General features: G+C 46.2%; 1 protein-coding gene across 2 annotated transcripts in view; it reads left to right on the top strand.

Annotated features, from left to right (window-relative positions):
* BRINP2 (BMP/retinoic acid inducible neural specific 2) overlaps window positions 1-18,180 on the top strand; it is a 90,308-nt gene extending 72,128 nt beyond the window's left edge. For both annotated transcript variants that reach the window (XM_083446319.1, XM_083446320.1), the window contains exons 4-8: window positions 1,120-1,319; window positions 6,256-6,361; window positions 8,441-8,677; window positions 14,023-14,245; window positions 15,745-18,180. In XM_083446319.1, the coding sequence (XP_083302445.1) occupies window positions 1,120-1,319; window positions 6,256-6,361; window positions 8,441-8,677; window positions 14,023-14,245; window positions 15,745-16,858 (1,880 nt within the window). In that variant the 3' untranslated portion in view covers window positions 16,859-18,180. The remainder of the gene's footprint in view (window positions 1-1,119; window positions 1,320-6,255; window positions 6,362-8,440; window positions 8,678-14,022; window positions 14,246-15,744) is intronic.
* Window positions 18,181-18,877: the final 697 nt, after the last annotated feature.

The following is an 18,877-nucleotide window of genomic DNA, read 5'->3' as shown; positions in this document are numbered from 1 at the left end:
GGCTTGACAACCATATGTCAGGAATGCTCTGATGGTGTTTCCTGCTTGGCAGGGGGTTGGACTCGATGGCCCTTGTGGTCTCTTCCAACTCTTCTATGATTCTATGATTCTATGATTCTATTCTAGGTAGTTCTCTTAACCTCTTTAGGGAGAAGGTTCTAGAGCTTGGGAATGATCAGTGGAAGTCCATCTCTTCGCTCTCCCTGTCTGGACCCGTCACAAGGACAGAACAGTTTGTAAGGCCTGCTGATTAGCTCCCAGTTGGTGAGCAGCTTGTATAAAATAAATATGGTCCTTGGAGTAGGAAGATCTCAGGCTATGCAAGGCTTTAAATCAAACTGGGCGTGGGAACCAATTGGTGACCAGTGTAACTGGCACAGAACAGGCTGAGCGTGCACACAACACTTGTTAGGGGATAGACAATACCATTCTGCTCCAGTTGAAGATTCAACGTTACCATCCAGGGCAGCCGCATCTAGTGTACATTGCTGTTGTCAAACCAGGATTGGATTAGAGAAGAGGTAATGGATTACTGAAGCAAGGTCTGATCTGTCTAACCCAGGGGTGGTTGGGACATTAGCTCAAGATGGGAAACAGTGCTCTTAACAACTCTAAGCTGCTTCTTCAGAAGCAGTTCTGAGTCCAGGAATACATCCAGATGTTCATATATGGTCACAGGGACTCCATAAATCACCGGCAGGCTAATGACCTCCAGATCATACCCTACATGTATTGCCTCTGTGCTAGTCTTTGATTCACCTGTTAAAGGTATTTGCCCACCTGTGGACTCCAGATATGGACTGGTGACCATTGAAGGACTTGAGTCAGGGGGAGTGAATTAGCTTTTGGGAGATTGTGGGTGAAGTGAGTCTGCTGGAAAACAAAGCCGTGAGCCTCACATAACAGACAAGGAGAGGCAAGGGGTGATTGTGATAGGATGGTAGTCAACTTTTCAATGTTTTCCAAGGATCTGTCTCTGGTTGAAGCTCTCCTGTGAGATGTGCCTTTTGTCCCTTCGTTAAGCTGGTGATTGGACAGTCACCCAAAAGGGACACTGAGCCCAGAGCATCTGGGTCCGGATGTGCAGCTCACTAAACACTGTGCCTCATGCCTTTGCAGGAGAGGAGTCCCTGACCATTTTTGTGGACAAGCGCAAGCTCAGTCGGAAAGCGGAAGCCGGCGGCCTGGCAGGAAGTGGTGGGAGCAATGCCACCGTCTCCTTGGAAACCCTGCACCAGCTGGCAGCCTCGTACTTCATTGACCGGGAGAGCACTCTGCGGCGCCTCCATCACATCCAGATAGCAACAGCTGCCATCAAGGTAACCCTGGAGGCGAGCCAAAAGCAGTGGCGTAGCGTGGGGGGTGCAGGGGGGGCCGGCCGCACCGGGCACAGCATCTGGGGGTTAGGGTTAGGGGGCGCAAATCCACGGGTTAAGGGGCGCAAATCCACGGGTTAGGGGGTGCAAATTACTTGCCTTGCCCCGGGTGCTGACAACCCACGCTACGCCACTGGCCAAAAGGCAGGGGCGTAGCGTGGGTTCCGTAGCACATGAAGCCGTTGGCTTCCAAGGCAGCTCTGTGTAGAGCGTGTTGCTGCAATCTAGGCCTTGATTGGGTCACCACTTCAGCATCAGGGGGAAAAGAGAGAGCAGAATACGCCACAGATTTGCATAAAACATGCATGTGCTAATTTATATGTGAAGGTGTAAATTTAGCAGTGATAACTATGATGCAGTGATCTCTGTCGGTACATAGCCCCCCTATGCAGCTGCCCAATTCATCTGATTCTTCCTCTTCTTTAATAATAATTTAATAATATTTTTTAATTTATATCCCGCCCATCTTGCTGGGTTTCCCCAGCCACTGAGGGCGGCTTACAACATATAAAAAAACTCACAACACAGCATCAAATATTAAAAAAACAAAATATCCTATACAAGCAACAAACAAACTAATAAATCAATAGAAGCCCATAATAACAATACCAATAATAAACAGTTCAGAGTTATACCCCAATTTAAAATAACCGCCAACCCCAACTAAGCATTTAAACAACATCAACCCGACAAAAACAAAACAGAGGAACCAACATTAGAAACATTTTAAAACATCTTCGAAAGAGGGAGGAGATTGCCCAGGTTAATCCTGGCGAGACTCCTTATGAGGTCTTCGCTGCGAGATCACATTCATCCGGTACTATACCAGCTGCACTGGCTCCCGGTGGAGTACAGGATCAGGTTTAAGGTGCTGGTTTTAACCTTTAAAGCCCTATACGGCCTAGGACCCTCGTACCTACGGGACAGCCTCTCCTGGTATGCCCCACAGAGAAACTTACGGTCTTCAAATAAAAACATCTTGAAGGTCCCAGGCCACAGAGAAGTTAGGCTGGCCTCAACCAGAGCCAGGGCTTTTTCGGCTGTGGCTCCGATCTGGTGGAACACTCTGTCACAAGAGACCAGGGCCCTGCGGGACTTGACATCTTTCCGCAAGACCTGCAAGACAGAGTTGTTCCACCAGGCCTTTGGTCAGGGCCCAGCCTGACTCCCTCCGCTGGCAACCTGCACAGAATTTTGCTTAACGGTTGCCATTAATTTGATTTTAATTAATTTTTATAATGGAATGTTTTTAGAATGTTGGATTATTTGATTGTTTGATTATTTAATTGTTGTTAGCCGCCCTGAGCCCAGCTTCGGCTGGGGAGGGCGGGATATAAATAATTTATTATTATTATTATTATTATTATTATTATTATTATTATTATTAAGGTTCCACATGAACAGGCCCCTGCTGTTACTGGGAATGAGTGGGAGGGGCCCATGTTTGCTCCTCCCCCTCACGCACACCAACTTGGACTGGTCTTGCTTGAGAAGTTTTGGCTAAACTTAGGACTTGTAACAGGGGTGATTTGCGGGGAGCAAAATTTTGCGTTCGGGGGGGGGTTTGTTATGGGCGGCAGCCGCTGTGGCCAAAAATGGTGGTAGCACTGGCTCTTGTCCCAGGGCTCACTGCCTGTCATTTCTCAGAATGAAACTCAATCATGAGGTAGTTTGGTTCCTGGGGAGTGGGGGAGATGGCAACTCTTGCTGTTAAATGCAGGGGGGCTTGTGTGGTAGCCATCATTCCTCCACACCCCAAATGCTCTGCAGGGAGGCCACTGCAGAGGAGGTCTGAGGAAAAGAAGGAAAAGAAACTGCACAGCTGACATAATAATAATAATAATAATAATAATAATAATAATAATAATATATTATTTATACCCCGCCCATCTGGCTGGGTTTCCCCAGCCACTCTGGTTGGCTTCCAACAAAATATTAAAAAACAATAGTCCGTCAAACATTGAAAGCTTCCCTAAACAGAGCTGCCTTCAGGTGTCTTCACACAACTGATCACTGAAAAATTGCCCAAATCCTTTCTGTCCTATTTTTGCTGCTTGAAAGTGGAATAGCAGGTTGGTGTGTATGTGTGTGTGCTTGTGGGGTGGGAGAGTATCGCATTCCAAGATATGAGTATGGGCTGTGAGTATAATAGAGAGGAGGTTTGGCACTGGTTATTACTTACACCACAGTAAACACAGTATACAGAATGTCCTTTTTGTTGTTGTTGAGGGTGGTTTATTGTGTGTGGGATAAGCAAGATACATAACACAAGGGACCCTTGGAGGATTCACAGAAAAACCATCTCACGCTTTTGAAGGATCCACATCCATCAGGACACGTCGTCTTGCATGAGGGATGGAGCAGGTTTCATTCTTGCTGTGAAATTGTCCCCATTAAATGGAGGAAGGTAATGGGCTTGTTCTGCGTCGTCCCATTCCAGATTTGGTTCCTCTGTCACATGACAGTGTGGCAGGATATTGGAAAATGGGAAGTATCCTACATCCTAATCATGACCTTGTTTTTTGAGTGCGGATCGTTATGTAACCAAAATGGCACCATCTTCCTATGAGATGGAGAGATCAGCAGGGCTTGTAGATGTGCAGAACATATGGGGGGGAGCCCAAAGGGCAGGGGTCAGTGGTTGTTTGACCCTGCCTCACCCAAGACTGAACCCCAGAGCCAAAATCAATAAATCCCTTTCCCAGCCCCACTAACTGATTTTCCTGGGGGGGGTCAGGATTCCAATTCCCCAGCTCCCTCCAAAAATGTACTGCAACAGTCAGACTCAGCACCAGAAAATACGCTTGTTTTCCTGTTCCATTTCATTCTGTGCAACAACTCTGCTTTTATTCCCCCCCCCCCCTTAGCCACTCTCCCCCTGCCTGCCTGCCTGCCCACCCGCCCCATCGCATATGCCTGGATTTTAATTTGCAGGTTGCTTAAGCAAGGCTGCCATCCCTGAGATCTGCTACCCAGCTCTGCAATTATAAACCTATCGCTTTAGTCAGCCTTCCCCTCTCCCATTCCACTCCCCCCCCCCCCCGCCAAGGAAACAGGAGGGGCAGCAAGCAGGGAGTCAGACCACAATTGGCGCCTTTGTGCTATTTGTGGGAAATCGGCCATGCTAATGATGGTGAGCTTTCATGGGGGGGCGGTGGCTAGAGGCAGGGCTGTTCTCCATCAGCAAGCCAATTACTGCACAATTATTCCTCCTTTTTAGAAGCAAAGTGGCCTCTTGCATTCTCATAAGCCTGGAGTGCTTGGCTCAAGTTTTACTGTTTCAAAGCGCTCTCTCTCTCTCTCTCTCTCTCTCTCTCTCTCTGTTTTGTCGCATTTAATGTCACTTTTTGTTGGATTTCTGTGTTTATACACCCACCCACAGTTTGAGGATGTTGAGGGTAATTCAGTGTAAACAGGGCCAGCTCATGAGGTTTCAATGTCCAGTGTAGAAAATCCAAGTGACCTCTTCCCGCCCCCCCCCCCCCCGCTAGTTGAACATGGGTCTCATCCACCAGCAATGTTTTGCCTGCAAGGCTCAATTGAAACAAACATGAGCTGTGCAAGAATCCACACTCTTCCTGTGCTTCTGTACAGAGCCAGTGTGGTGTAGTGGTTAATAGCAGTGGACTCGTAATCTGGTGAACCGGGTTCGATTCCCTGCTCCTCCACATGCAGCTGCTGGGTGACCTTGGGCTAGTCACACTTCTTTGAAGTCTCTCAGCCCCATTCACCTCACAGAGTGTTTGTTGTGGGGGAGGAAGGGAAAAAGGAGATTGTTAGCCGCTTTGAGACTCCTGAAGGGGAGTGAAAGGCGGGATATCAAATCCAAACTCTTCTTCTTCTTCTTCTTCTTCTCCCATTCATTTTGATGAGACTTGCACAGGAGACAATCCTGGTAGATTGTGCCCAGTGGCACATATCTCTCTGTCTCTCACTCTGCTGGCCTTAACGGCACACAAAATCTTCTTCCATGCTTTGTCGTAGGGCCGCTTCTGTGTGCAAAATGACTCAAACCATATGAAACTCAAACCATACAAAAATGCAAATCAATGTATACAAGCAATTATGCCTGGCTTAACCCCAGCTCCCTGCAAGCCAGCCTAAATAGTAGATTCAAAATATCCCTGGCTAAGCTTCTGAAGATTGCATGATTTCCCTCCATCCGGAGCTTAAGTCTTGTGCATGTAGAGATACACACTTGCGCCTTCTTGGAACATGTTTCTGTCTCTGCCTGTCTGTTCACCCCATCGTTTGTGGCTTTAGAGATGACTACTAAAATGTGAGGTGGCTAGGCTGAAGTCACACTAATGCTCATAGTTAACACACACACACACACACACTTTCTTGGAGGACTTGAATGGAGGGTTTTTGTTTAAGGCCAAAACAAATGCAGTGCAGTTGTGAGGAGGGTGTGGTGTGAATGTGAGCAGAGCAATAGAGGACCCTGGAACCTTTTCCTGCCAGACGTTTTTCCAGTCAAAATTGACACCCCCAACCCAGGTGCATTCCTACCTTCAAGAGAAAATACCTTCAAGAGAAAATGGGGTATTTATCCACTGGGAGAAAACCAGCCTTTTGGGAGGGTGAGGGTTGAAGAGAACATTGGGAAAGGGCTCTACTTTCCAGTTAGAATGGTAGAATTGCAGAGTTGGACCATGAGGATTGTCTAATCCAACGCCTTGCAATGTAGGAATTTGCAGCTGGCCCATATGGGTATCGAACCTGCAACCTTGGCGTTATTAGCACCAAATTCTGTCATCAAAACATATGCACACAATTCAATCTAATGTTCAGAGCAGGTATGTTAAGGTTGGGCAAAGGTCCTTTTGTCTTTGCATTTCAGTTGTTTATGGTAAAGCTGCCCTCTTCCATTGCTTAGGTCACTGAAACCAGAACAGGGCCACTTGGCTGCAGTAACTACGACAACCTGGATTCTGTGAGCTCTGTTCTTGTCCAGAGCCCTGAGAACAAAGTTCAACTTCTCGGTAAGGATTTTTCTCCTTCTACCTGTCTGGAATTGCATCCACATTACCCACTGGACACTAACTGGACTCATCTTCTAACTTGCTCACAAGGTGGAAATAGCAGTCCTAAGTTAAAATGCATTTGTCTTGGTGTGTTGCTTGCTCCTGGCTCACAATCTTCACCTCCTTTCCATGGCAGAAGGTCTCAGATCGGGAACTGAGTTAGATCACTCTGCACCCTAAGTTGAAGGCTTAAGCCCAGCTGCCATGGCTGGAACTGTTACCTGGCCCAAGGCAGATTGTGTATAGGGATCCCTTCATTTATATCTGTAACTTACCTTCAGCTCTGATCACACTCAAAAGCAATCAGAGGATGCTTCTTTGTAAGTTAAGTGCTGGATCATGCAAACTCTTGCAGGCCTGCAAGAGTCATATGACTGCACCACATACACAGAAACAAAGTTATTTGAATGTGTGTGTTCTTTCATTGAAGAACACACAGTGTTTGTGTATGTTACAGGGGTAAATTGGGGTTAAATACTGAGGATTCTGCATATTTTTATGAAGATGTGGAGAAAATCCATAATCAATAAGAATCAACAAGAAGTTTGGAATATCATCCATTCAGTGCTTTTTAAAAACAAAGACTAATGGATGCTATAGAATCATGGACCAAAGACATGAAGTCCATCGTTTTGTTAATATGTGTTGCCTCCAGTAAATTTTGTATATTGCCCATGTAATATTCCGTCAGGCAACTGGGCTAGTTTTGTCTACTCTTGCTGAAGATAGCATATTCAGACAGAGGCCATGTCCAGTACTTTTCCATGAGGTCTATTTTAGCCAGAGAAGCTGGAGCTTGCCTGTCCCTGGGACCATCTGCTGCTCTGCTGTAGAAGTCAGAGTCCTCCCTTAATTCACCTTCTTTTGATGTGTGCACAGTCACCAGGGCTTGTCCTCAGTCTCCAGCCAACCCACTTTAAGCATGTACAGGTGTGGGACTTTTTAGTATATGCACAAACAGATAAAACTCACAGATCAATGGAGTTATGTTCTTTTGCAACATCTAAAGGGCAGATATCCTGAAAGAAGCCATTGTTCCATAGGGTGGGTAGGTCGGAAAAATCTGCTAGGGAAGTGAGTGTAGCTCTTCAGTTTCCATACGGGGTGCCAACTTGAATACAATTTTGTGGGGGCCCAGGTAAGCCCGCCCCACATAATTGATCACATGATGCGGTGAAAGCACACCATTTGAATGGCAATGCCTATCAACTTGGGGGGGGCCCTCAAATATTTCATTGGGGGGCCAACACCCCCTCGGCCCCTAGGAGGTGGCTCCTATGTTTCCATAGTACCTGTTTTTCCTTGATGGAACATGTGAAAAGGATCTAGGAGTCTTGGTTGACCACAAACTTGACATGAGACAACAGTGTAACGCGGCAGCTAAAAAAGCCAATGCAATTCTGGGCTGCATCAATAGGAGTATAGCATCTAGATCAAGGGAAGTAATAGTGCCACTGTATTCTGCTCTGGTCAGACCTCACCTGGAGTACTGTGTCCAGTTCTGGGCACCACAGTTCAAGAAGGACACTGACAAACTGGAACGTGTCCAGAGCAGGGCAACCAAAATGGTCAAAGGCCTGGAAACGATGCCGTATGAGGAACGGCTAAGGGAGCTGGGCATGTTTAGCCTGGAGAAGAGGAGGTTAAGGGGTGGTATTATAGCCATGTTCAAATATATAAAAGGATGTCACATAGAGGAGGGAGAAAGGTTGTTTTCTGCTGCTCCAGAGAAGCGGACACGGAGCAATGGATCCAAACTACAAGAAAGAAGATTCCACCTAAACATTAGGAAGAACTTCCTGACAGTAAGAGCTGTTCGACAGTGGAATTTGCTGCCAAGGAGTGTGGTGGAGTCTCCTTCTTTGGAGGTCTTTAAGCAGAGGCTTGACAACCATATGTCAGGAGTGCTCTAATGGTGTTTCCTGCTTGGCAGGGGGCTGGACTCGATGGCCCTTGTGGTCTCTTCCAACTCTATGATTCTATGAGATATGGCTGAGCTGAGCTGAGGCCTGTAATGTCTCTGCCTACTTTTCACAGGCCTGCAAGCCCTGCTGCCTGAGTACTTGCGTGAACGCTTTGTGGCTGCTGCCTTGAGCTACATCACCTGCAATTCAGAGGGGGAGCTGATATGCCGAGAGAATGACTGCTGGTGTTACTGTGGGTTCGGTTTCCCACAATGCAACTGTCCCGAGGCTGACATCCAGGCTATGGAACAGAGCCTTTTTCAGATCCAGGGAGTTTGGGAGAACCACAACCAACAGTTTCGGGAATCAGGTGAGTTTTGGAAATGTGGGTCTCATGGGGAACATGACGATGGGTGGGTGATTGCCCACATCCAGTTGACTCAGCAAGGAAGGAGGATGACAGGTGACTGAGGCAAGGAGCCATTCACTGTTGCACCTGTCTTGTGAACAGCCTGGCAGAGAATGCAGATGAGCTGGAAGATGAAGGAAGTGGTGAAGGCAGGTCCTGTGAGATGCCAGCCACTGCAACAACTACAAGAAGGGCAGGCAAATTTACTCAGTGAACCAGAGGAGACTAGGAAAATGTGGGGAGGCAAAGACTGGCTGAGTGTGTGGTGATGGAGCTAAGCTTGAAGATAAATGTCTGGAAAGGGAGAAAGATAGCAGGAGGAACTGGAAGCAATTTTGGGAACCTCCTTTAAACTCTGTTGAAAACCAGAACCTATAGTTTGTAAAAAGAGCCAGCTAGGAGGTGCTTGACCATTGATGGTTATTGACATCTGGAGGTCAACCAGCTGAACCTGAGGGAGAGTGGCAGTTCTGGGGCTCTGAGGACTTCCTTAAGTAAATTAGCAGCAGTGGCTTTTCCTAAACTTTTATGTTAGAAGAAGGTAGACACAGTCGTGGGGCTAATTCAAATGTGTCATCAATGTGTTCAATACAAATAGATCTTTTCCTGTCCCCAGGCTAATTCTGCATATTTCCAGCATGGTCAGTTAGGAAAAACAAAATGTTCATGATCATTCTACAAGTAACAGCTGCTGAGAACAGCTTAAGCATATAACCACTAAATCGGTGTATTATAAAACCAAAAACAAATTGATCAGAAGATAAGTATGAACCTTATCAAGGCAAATAAATAGATAAATGCACATGCAAAGCAATTATTTTAATAATAGCTGAAGAAGAAGAAGAAGAAGAAGAAGAAGAAGAAGAAGAAGAAGAAGAAGACTCATCTGCTGATAGAATTTTCAGTAAAAAAAAAAAGTGCTTTAAAGGTAGCTGAAATCATAAAGAAAGTCTGCGGGGAAAACACTATTGGCTGACAGGAGTGTTTCATCACCCCTTTGTTCCCGCAGCTACTGCTGAATGTTTGAAGCTATTCTGTTGGATTTTTAGTCCCACCCCCGGTCTTTTCATGGCTCTCATGTCACCTGTTAGGCTCTTAGGTGAGCAAACTGGAGGAAGATGGTGACTGTTCCTCCAGCTGCTGTTACTCATTGGGCTTCCTCCAGTTTTTCCTGACAAATCTGCTATCACTTTCTGTGGAGCACAAAAGTCTTTTTGTGTGTGCTTTTCAGCAGGCTTTTTGAGGCTGAGAAGTTTTCAGCCTTTATTTTGGTGGGAGATATGGAGGGGGCACCGAGGAAGCCCTTCTTCACCCCCACTACTAAGGATCTGGGGAAGGCACTGGTTGTACGGGGTGAATGCAAGACTTCTGCAGCTCCCAAGAAAGCGATGGCACAGTCATCAGGTAAAGGCAGGAGAGAGGCAGTAAAAGTGCAGCTAATTAGCAATAGCTGGAGCAGAGTTCCTCTTCCCTCTGTTCTAAAAGAATTCTACTTGCTCCTTCAGGCTTGCAGGATTTTGAGGCCTGACAGATGACAGCAAAGCTATAAAAAAATGAAAAGAAAGTAAGAAAGAAACCCAATAGAAGCCAAATTCTTAGTGATAGCTGGGGAAACAAAATGGGGAGGTCCTGCCAGCCAATGCTGGCAAGGAGGAGTAGAGGATGCCATCTCTGCTTTTGCAAGGCTAACGTTTTCTTGGAAACCGTGAATTCTAAAGTAGCAATCCTTGTTCTTCTAATTACTGAGTATGTGATTCAATGGTACTATGGGGCTGAAATAAGTGGCATAGCATGGGTTGCCGGCGCCCGGGGCAGGGCAAGTGTTGTGCCGCCTCCAATGGATCGGGCAATGGTTGGTCCCTTCACCAGCCAGTGTCTAATCAAGGGAGTCTCTCCTTGCAAACTCATCCCAGCTTGGGAGCAGAGATAAGGCACAGAAACACAAAACCAAGAATGCCACTGTGTTGCCTCGCCCTCCTGCCTTTGCGGTGGGGCATTCTGAGCAATGCACATGGCTCTTGGCAGTGATTTCCAACCTTCCTCTTCAGTGGGCAGCAATGACAACCTTCCCTCCCAGCAGTCCCAGGGTGTCCCCTCACTGGCCATGAGGAGGAAGAGGAGGCAGCGCCACCCCAACCCCAAAGGCCCAGCCTGGGCAGAGCTTGCTTCCTGCAGCTCTGGCCTCAATGAGGGAGCACCTGATTGCACCCCCTCAGAAATTTGCACCCAAATGAGTCATGGCTCCCTTGCCCTCCCATGCTATCCTGTGGGCTGAAATGGAAATCTGAAAGTTAATAGAACTTGCCATTCCTTTCCACAAACAGAGGTTGATTGGAAAGAGATAAGAGGAGTACAGTAACTCATACAGGGAGACAGTGGACAACCCTCCATCACGGAAGAGTGGAGCCTTGCAAAAGGCACTGGTTATCAACATATTCCTCACACTTTTTTGGAAATTAATCTGGGATATGAGTGGGGCTGGGCTGAATTCTTAAAAAAAACATTTGAACTGTAAATTTCTACTTTTGTTTTTAAAATGGTATCTTAGTTTTCTATTATTTGTATAGTGTCATCATTGCATGAGGTGCTTTACAGAGCAACAGTGGCAGGGGTTGGGGGACACAGGCCCTGCCCCATGGAGCTTACAGTCTTAAATTCAACACAGGAGGGAGCCGCAAAGCGAGGTGGATGGAAGGATAACAGAGGAGGAAAAAACAGAGGAGTTGCACATATTTGGGATGGGCTGATGACATTTTTATTCGCTGTAAATATGGGTTAATCTAAAAACAAAGTTAGTCAATACAACAGCCTGAAATACAGGATACTTACGGAGTTTATAAAAAGCATGCGGACATCCCAGCTCCTGAAACAAGAGACAAAATATTGGATTCATCTTCAATAACATTAATCCGACAAAAATTGTTTTTCCAATAATTTATTTCCCAATACTGTCTGAATTTCCAAAGAATGTCAAGGTGATGGTGTGAGATTTTATATATATATATATATATATATATATATATATATATATATATATATATATATTCTTCCTTTCCTACAATCTAATATGGGATGTCAGATTTAATAAATCTGTTGTAAGCCAGCAGTTATTTCACCACGGCTGTATGGCTGGAGATTAACGCTGCCATCCTGTGCACATGGGGACTGTCAGAGGCAGAAGTCGAGGCTTCGCAAGCAGAGGCAGCCTGTGGCTCCTGCCGCCCAACGTGTTTGCCTGCAGTCCCTTCCTGTCGCCTCTGCTGGTCTCCATGGGCAGAGCCCAGCTTATAGGTGGTGCTGGATGCGGTGTGCCACGTGCAGTCAGCTTCTGAGGCTATGCATACAAGATACAATCCAAAGAGCTTAAAAAACAGTTGAAAACAAAACAGAAAACAGCAGATACTGTACAGTGGTGCCTCGCAAGACGAAAAGAATCCGTTCCACGAGTCTCTTCGTCTTGCGGTTTTTTTCGTCTTGCGAAGCAAGCCCATTAGCGGATTAGCGCTATTAGCGCTATTAGCGGTTTAGCGGCTATTAGCGGCTATTAAAGGCTTAAGGGATTAGCGGATTAGCTGCTAAAAGGCTATTAGCGGCTATTAAAGGCTTAAGGGATTAGCGGATTAGCTGCTAAAAGGCTATTAGCGCCTTAGATCAGCTGATAAGCGGCTTAGATCAGCTGTTAAGCGGCTTAGCGATCAGCTGTTAAGCGGCTTAGCGAACAGCTGTTAAGCGGCTTAGGGGCTTGGGAAAAAGGGGGGGAGGGGAAAAAAACCCAGGAATCGCAAGACATTTTCGTGTTGCGAAACAAGCCCATAGCAAATTCGTCCTGCGAAGCACCTCCAAAACGGAAAACCCTTTCGTCTAGCGGGGCATTCGTCTTGCGGGGCACCACTGTATATTTGGGAGGGGGGAACACACACACAGAAACAAAAAAAGATGCCTGTTCACCCAGCTGGGAAAGTCTGTCGGGGCAAAAATTTCTTCAGTTGTTTCCAGAAAGTAGGTGTCTGTTGTGTCTTGACATGGAATGTTGCTCTACAGAACAGGAGCAGCAATTGTAGAGAAATGCAATGGTTTTCCTAGAATCATAGAATTGGAAGAGACCATGAGGGTCATCTAGTGCAATCCTCTGCAATGTAGGAATTTTCTTTTGCTCAAAGTAGGGCTTGAACCTACAGCCCTGAGGTAAGGGTCTCCTGCTCTGCAGACTGAGCTACCCACTCTGTTCTATATTTGCTATATAATTTAATCACCCCCCCCAAGTGTTTCAAAATATGAAATATTCTGAAATAGCAATAAATGGGAAACAACCTTGCTTTCACTTCTGTCATCCTCACTGTGAGATAGTGGTTTAAAGACACAGTCCTTCCCCAAATGGAGCGTTAGCAGGGAATATATATATCACTGCTGCATAATTTGTCTCTGAATAACAGATACCAAAATGTACTTGGAAACAACAAGTAACTGCGTTCACACCTACCTGGTTTTGCCTGTTGCAGTCTAGGCTGTTGCTGGTGCAGCCCTCTATTTTTGCATTTGTCCCCTAGGGTATAGCCAGGTCGTTCACACACCCTTAAGCTCCTTCTGTATCTTTTTTTTGTAGCATCTAAGGCAGCCTTTCTCAACCTGTGGGTCCCCAGATGTTGTTGAACTACAACTCCCATCACCCCTAGCTAGCGAGGCCAGAGCTCAGGGATGATGGGAGTTGTAGTCCAACAACATCTGGGGACCCACAGGTTGAGAACCAATGATCTAAGGGCTTACTCCCCCCAAGGCACCACCTGCAGCCCTTTTTTGCTTCTGCTGAGAGAGTGCACTACGGGTATGTCACCAGGTGTGGCGTGGCAGAGCCTCTGTGTAGAGGAAGCACAGATAGGGAGAGGAGGGCCCAGTCAAGCCCCTCTGCACCCTGTTCTTCATGAAAAGGGAGAGAAGGGTTAGAGTCCTAGGTGACTCATAGAACCATAGAATTGTGGAGTTGGAAGGGACCCAAACTGTCATCTAGTCCAAGCCCCTGCAATGCAGGAATCTCAATTAAACCATCCAACCTCTGCTTAAAAACCCCCAAGGAAGGAGATTCCACAACCTCCTGGAATCAAATGATAAAACTGCCCCATTTCCATTGTCACCCGAGTTTGCTACGTGCCAGGGATTTTTTTCCCTTGGAGGAGCCCCAAAGCGATACAGTCCAGGTCAAAATTTACCACTTGGTCCTCTACCTTCTTAAAGGAGTGGTGACTTTCCAGGGGTTGAGTGTTGCTTTCCAGTGTTATCCTTCCTGCTGACATCCTGTTCTGTCTTGGCAGAGGAACTACAGTCCCTGGTGAAGAAGTTCCCTGTGGACCACTTCTTGAACTTAACAGCCATCTCCCAATACTGGGCAATGGATCCTGATATTCAGCACCGCTATCAGAAGTTGGGCAGCACCCTGAAGATGCTCTCCAAGAAGACCCATCGGATTGTCCGGCGTCTTTTCAATCTGGCCAAACGCTGCCACAGGCAACCTCACTTCAGACTTCCCAAGGAGAGGTCTGGTATATTTTTGGGACAGCTTTGCTTGGGCACAATCCAGTACAAAGATAGAGATGCCTCCAGCCCACTATGTTCTGTGTGCTGAAGCATGTCTAAACTCTGTTTGGATTGTGGTCGTTGTCTTTTGGAGTCCAAGTGGGAAGGATCTGTCATGGGAACTAGTATCTGATATGGAATCTGAAGCCCCCAAGAAGCTTAGTGATGTTCTACATGTTACACAGACTGGGAAGGAGCTGCATACATACATACATACATACATACATACATATAGATGATAGATGGATAGATGATAGATGATAGAGATAGATGATAGATAGATAGATAGATAGATGATATAGATAGATAGATAGATAGATGATATAGATAGATAGATAGATGATAGATAGATAGATAGATAGATAGATATAGATAGATAGATAGATAGATAGATAGATAGATATAGATAGATAGACGATAGATAGATAGATGATAGATAGATAGATAGATATAGATAGATAGATGATAGATAGATAGATGATAGATAGATAGATAGATAGATGATAGATAGATAGATAGATAGATGATAGATAGATGATAGATAAATTAGATAGATATAGATAGATAGATAGATGATAGATAGATAGATATAGATAGATGATAGATAGATAGATAGATAGATAGATAGATAGAGATAGATAGATAGATGATAGATAGATAGATAGATAGATAGATAGATAGATAGATAGATAGATGATAGATAGATGGTAGATGATAGATATACACAGATACACATGCACACACACATCACTGCCCATCTGAAGGAGCCAACAGCTCCCTTGTTCCCTGACATGCCCCCAAACTAGGGATTGAATTATGCAACCCAGGAGCTGCTGTATACCTCAGTTTCATTGATTTCCAGGCCACAACTGCCAACGGTAGGGTTGATTTTTTTATTTTTTAACAGGAGGGCAGGATCCTGGCCACCCCACCCTGCACCCTCCTCCCCAACTTAGTGAGTCTAAAATAATAATTAACAAGAGTAATTGTTTCTTATTTATGCAAAAGTGCAATGCGAACATTTTAGCTCAAAGCCTGCTGCTCACACTTATCATTTCCTTTGGATCACGACTGATTCCTTTTTCCTATATGCGGCACAGAAAGGCAGGGGAAAAGGGGCCAGCTCCTTCTCATCCCTAGAGCAGGCTTCTCCCATAATTACATAAAGGGATTCCAGGTGACTGAGTTCCATCAAACACTACCAGCCACTGGCAACTTGCCAGTTTACCACCTGCGGAGAAGGTTTCATAATTACAGAACACATGCATGCGTCCCTCTCAAGTGGAATTCCAGCCCCCTGATTTTCTATGTGGAAAGTACTAAGGTTTACTGCAGAAGGATTTTGCTTTCTTTTTTAGGGGGTGATTGAAACATGGGTAATGGTTCAGACTAATTATATGCGTCTTTGCTGTGTTGATGCAAAGTTAACTTTTCATCTGCTTTGTGCCTTCTTCTGTCAGGCCCTTGACCTACTGGTGGAGCCATGCTCAGTCCCTCCTCTATTGCAGTGAGACCTCTGTGCCAGGAACGTTTGTGGAAGAAAGCCACAGCTGCAGCTGCCCCCATGACCAGCCCTCCTGCCAGGGGACTATCCCATGTGCCTTGGGCGAAGGACCAGGATGTGCCGCCTGTGCAGAGGACAACGCCACCCAGTGTGGGTCCTGCAACTATGGCTATGTGCTCACCCTGGGACTGTGCCGCCCAGAGGTGGCCGAGTCCCTGGAGCACTATATAGGTTTGGAGACTGACTTGCAGGACTTGGAGCTCAAGTACCTTTTGCAGAAGCGGGACAGCCGCATTGAAGTGCACTCCATCTTCATCAGCAATGACATGCGCCTGGGGACCTGGTTTGACCCCTCCTGGAGAAAGAGGATGCTGGTAACCCTGAAGAGCAACAAGTACAAGCCAGGTTTGGTCCACCTCATGCTGGCCCTCTCCCTCCAGATCTGTCTCACCAAGAACAGCACCCTGGAGCCAGTCATGGCAATCTATGTCAACCCATTTGGGGGCAGCCACTCAGAGAGCTGGTTCATGCCCACCAATGAAACTGGCTTTCCCGACTGGGAAAGGACTAACGTGGATGCCTCTGGCCAGTGCCAAAACTGGACCCTCACTTTAGGCAGCAAGTGGAAGACCTTCTTTGAGACAGTCCATGTCTACCTGAGGAGTCGCATCAAGTCTCTCAACGACAGCTCAAACGAAACCATATTTTATGAGCCTTTGGAGATGGATTCTTCCAAGAACCTAGGCTACATGAGGATCAATAGCTTGCAGGTTTTTGGCTACAGCCTGCCCTTTGAGTCTGATGCCATTCGGGACCTTGTCCTCCAGCTGGATTATCCGTATACTCAAGGCTCTCAAGACTCTGCTATATTGCAACTGATTGAGATCAGGGACCGGGTAAACCGCCTCTCTCCACCTGGGAAAACCCGCCTTGATCTTTTCTCTTGCTTGCTCCGGCACAGGCTCAAGCTGGCCAACAACGAGGTAAGTCGCATCCAGTCCACCCTGCAGGCCTTCAATGCCAAATTGCCAAACCCAGTGGAGTATGAGACTGGTAAATTGTGCAGCTAGCCTTGGGAGCGGGGCAGGGCTGTCCTTGTAGCTCCCGGAGGGGAGGACTGGGGAATGAGAAGCCGAGACTTCCAAAGGCCTTATTTCATGCCAGCCGTGCTCTTCAGCGAGACAGCCAGCTGCCAGCCTGGAAGACTCCAGCGTTTGCAGACTCTGTGGCACCAAACCCGGGGATGAGATGCGGCACAAATCTCTGGCACGACAGCAGCAAAGAAGAGACCAAACGGCAGGGCTGCTGCTGCTGCAAACGTCTTGCTTCAGTTGCTGAGGAGTCTGCCTTGCACCCTCTCTTTTCTTGCAGGCTGCATTTGTGGAGCATGCAAGAAAATGTACAGGCCCACGAAGAAACCAGGAGATGGAGACATAGAAGGGAGAGGGAGAGAGACATGACCGAGGGCTGAACTTGTGGGAATGGCACTAAAGACTTGGCCTTTGTGATCTGGTCAGCAGCCCTTAAACACACGGAGAGAGGAGCAGCAAAAGGATTGAACGAGGATTCTGTCAAGTGCTTCAAAATCACCCACTTAGGAGAACCGTTCTCTGGCCCTTGCCTCCCCTGGCGACGTTTACTTTTGTATTGTTTTTATGGGTGTTTCTAACAATGTCATCGCCTTTACATTCTCCGCATTACTTTCTGAAGCTGCCACCCCGAGCACGCTTTCTTGGAGATTAGTGGAAGTCCGTTTCTCGCACCAGTGAAACTTGCTCCTCTTAAAGGAATGAGTTTAAGAACACAGTGCAGAGCCCTGATTTCGGCTGCCTGACCACCACCTGGGATCCACAGTTTTGCTTTGTTTTCTGATCCACCCCTTTGGGGTGAGATCTTTTCAGTAACTGGTGAGTGGTAGCGTTTGGCACATGAAAAGTGTGCCTAAATTGCCCCTTTCTCTCAACCATCCCCAGGGAACATGTCACCCTCTTCTCTTCCATTCACATCACATGGTCCTTTCACACAAAGCTAATTTCACCAGGGGGGAAATACACTTTTGAAGAGTGTTCCCAGTGGCACACAGGCAGTTTTTAAATGGGTATTCAGAGCCCAATGGATGATTGGCCTTTCAAGCGTTTATTTATTATGTATTGGTTTTAACTGATTGGCTTAAAAAAAAAAAAGTATTTCTGCTTTTGCGTTTTTTTAAAATTTGAGTGGGATGTTCATTTTCAGTTGACTCCCCCAGCTGAGTTACACATCTTATCCAAGCGTTTGTTTTAATATATTTTGTAAGGGGTGGGATGAGGGAGAAATTGTTATGTTATGTTTTGGTTTGGTTTGGTTTTTTTGGAGGGGGAAAAAGGGAAAGCAGTAAACAAATCAAAATTGACTGAATGGCTTCTTTAATAGTTGGAGTTTGTGTGTGCAAAGACATCAGGGTGCAAAGAAATATGTCTTCTCTTCTTCTTTGGCAATCACTCGCAGCCGAGTAAGATTGTCTTCCATAAACACGGTTTTAACAATCAGTCCGTACGTGACTGTGGAGGCCAATTCTGGATCCACACGTCCTTCCACAGTGGGGACATTGGTTTCCGGGCGGGAGTTGATCACGGTGTGGATTTGCCAAGCGTGCCTTCCTCTTAACACATTTCTCCCTCACGTCTTGAGTTCAAATATCTTCAAATCCCATGGCACCTTTGGTAAAGGCTGTTCTCCAACTAGAGCGTTCACAGGCCAGTGTTTCCCAGTTGTCAGTGTTTATACTACATTTTTTTAGATTTGCCTTGAGACAGTCTTTAAACCTCTTTTGTTGACCACCAGCATTACGCTTTCCATTTTTAAGTTGGGAATAGAGTAGTTGCTTTGGAAGACGATCATCAGGCATCCGCATAACATGACCAGTCCAAGGAAGTTGATGTTGAAGAATCATTACTTCAACACTGGTGATCTTTGCTTCTTCCAGAACACTGATATTAGTTCACCTGTCTTCCCAAGTGATGTGTAAAAATCTTCGAGACACGGTTGATGGAATCTTTCGAGGAGTAGTATGATATGATATAAATATGTAATATGGGGTAGATGTGTTT

The sequence above is a fragment of the Podarcis tiliguerta genome, assembly GCF_965153285.1.
Source record: "Podarcis tiliguerta genome assembly, chromosome: 6".
Taxonomy (NCBI): Eukaryota; Metazoa; Chordata; class Lepidosauria; order Squamata; family Lacertidae; genus Podarcis; species Podarcis tiliguerta.
Note: the sequence above shows the minus strand (reverse complement) of the source record. Positions and strands in the feature narration are given on the sequence as shown.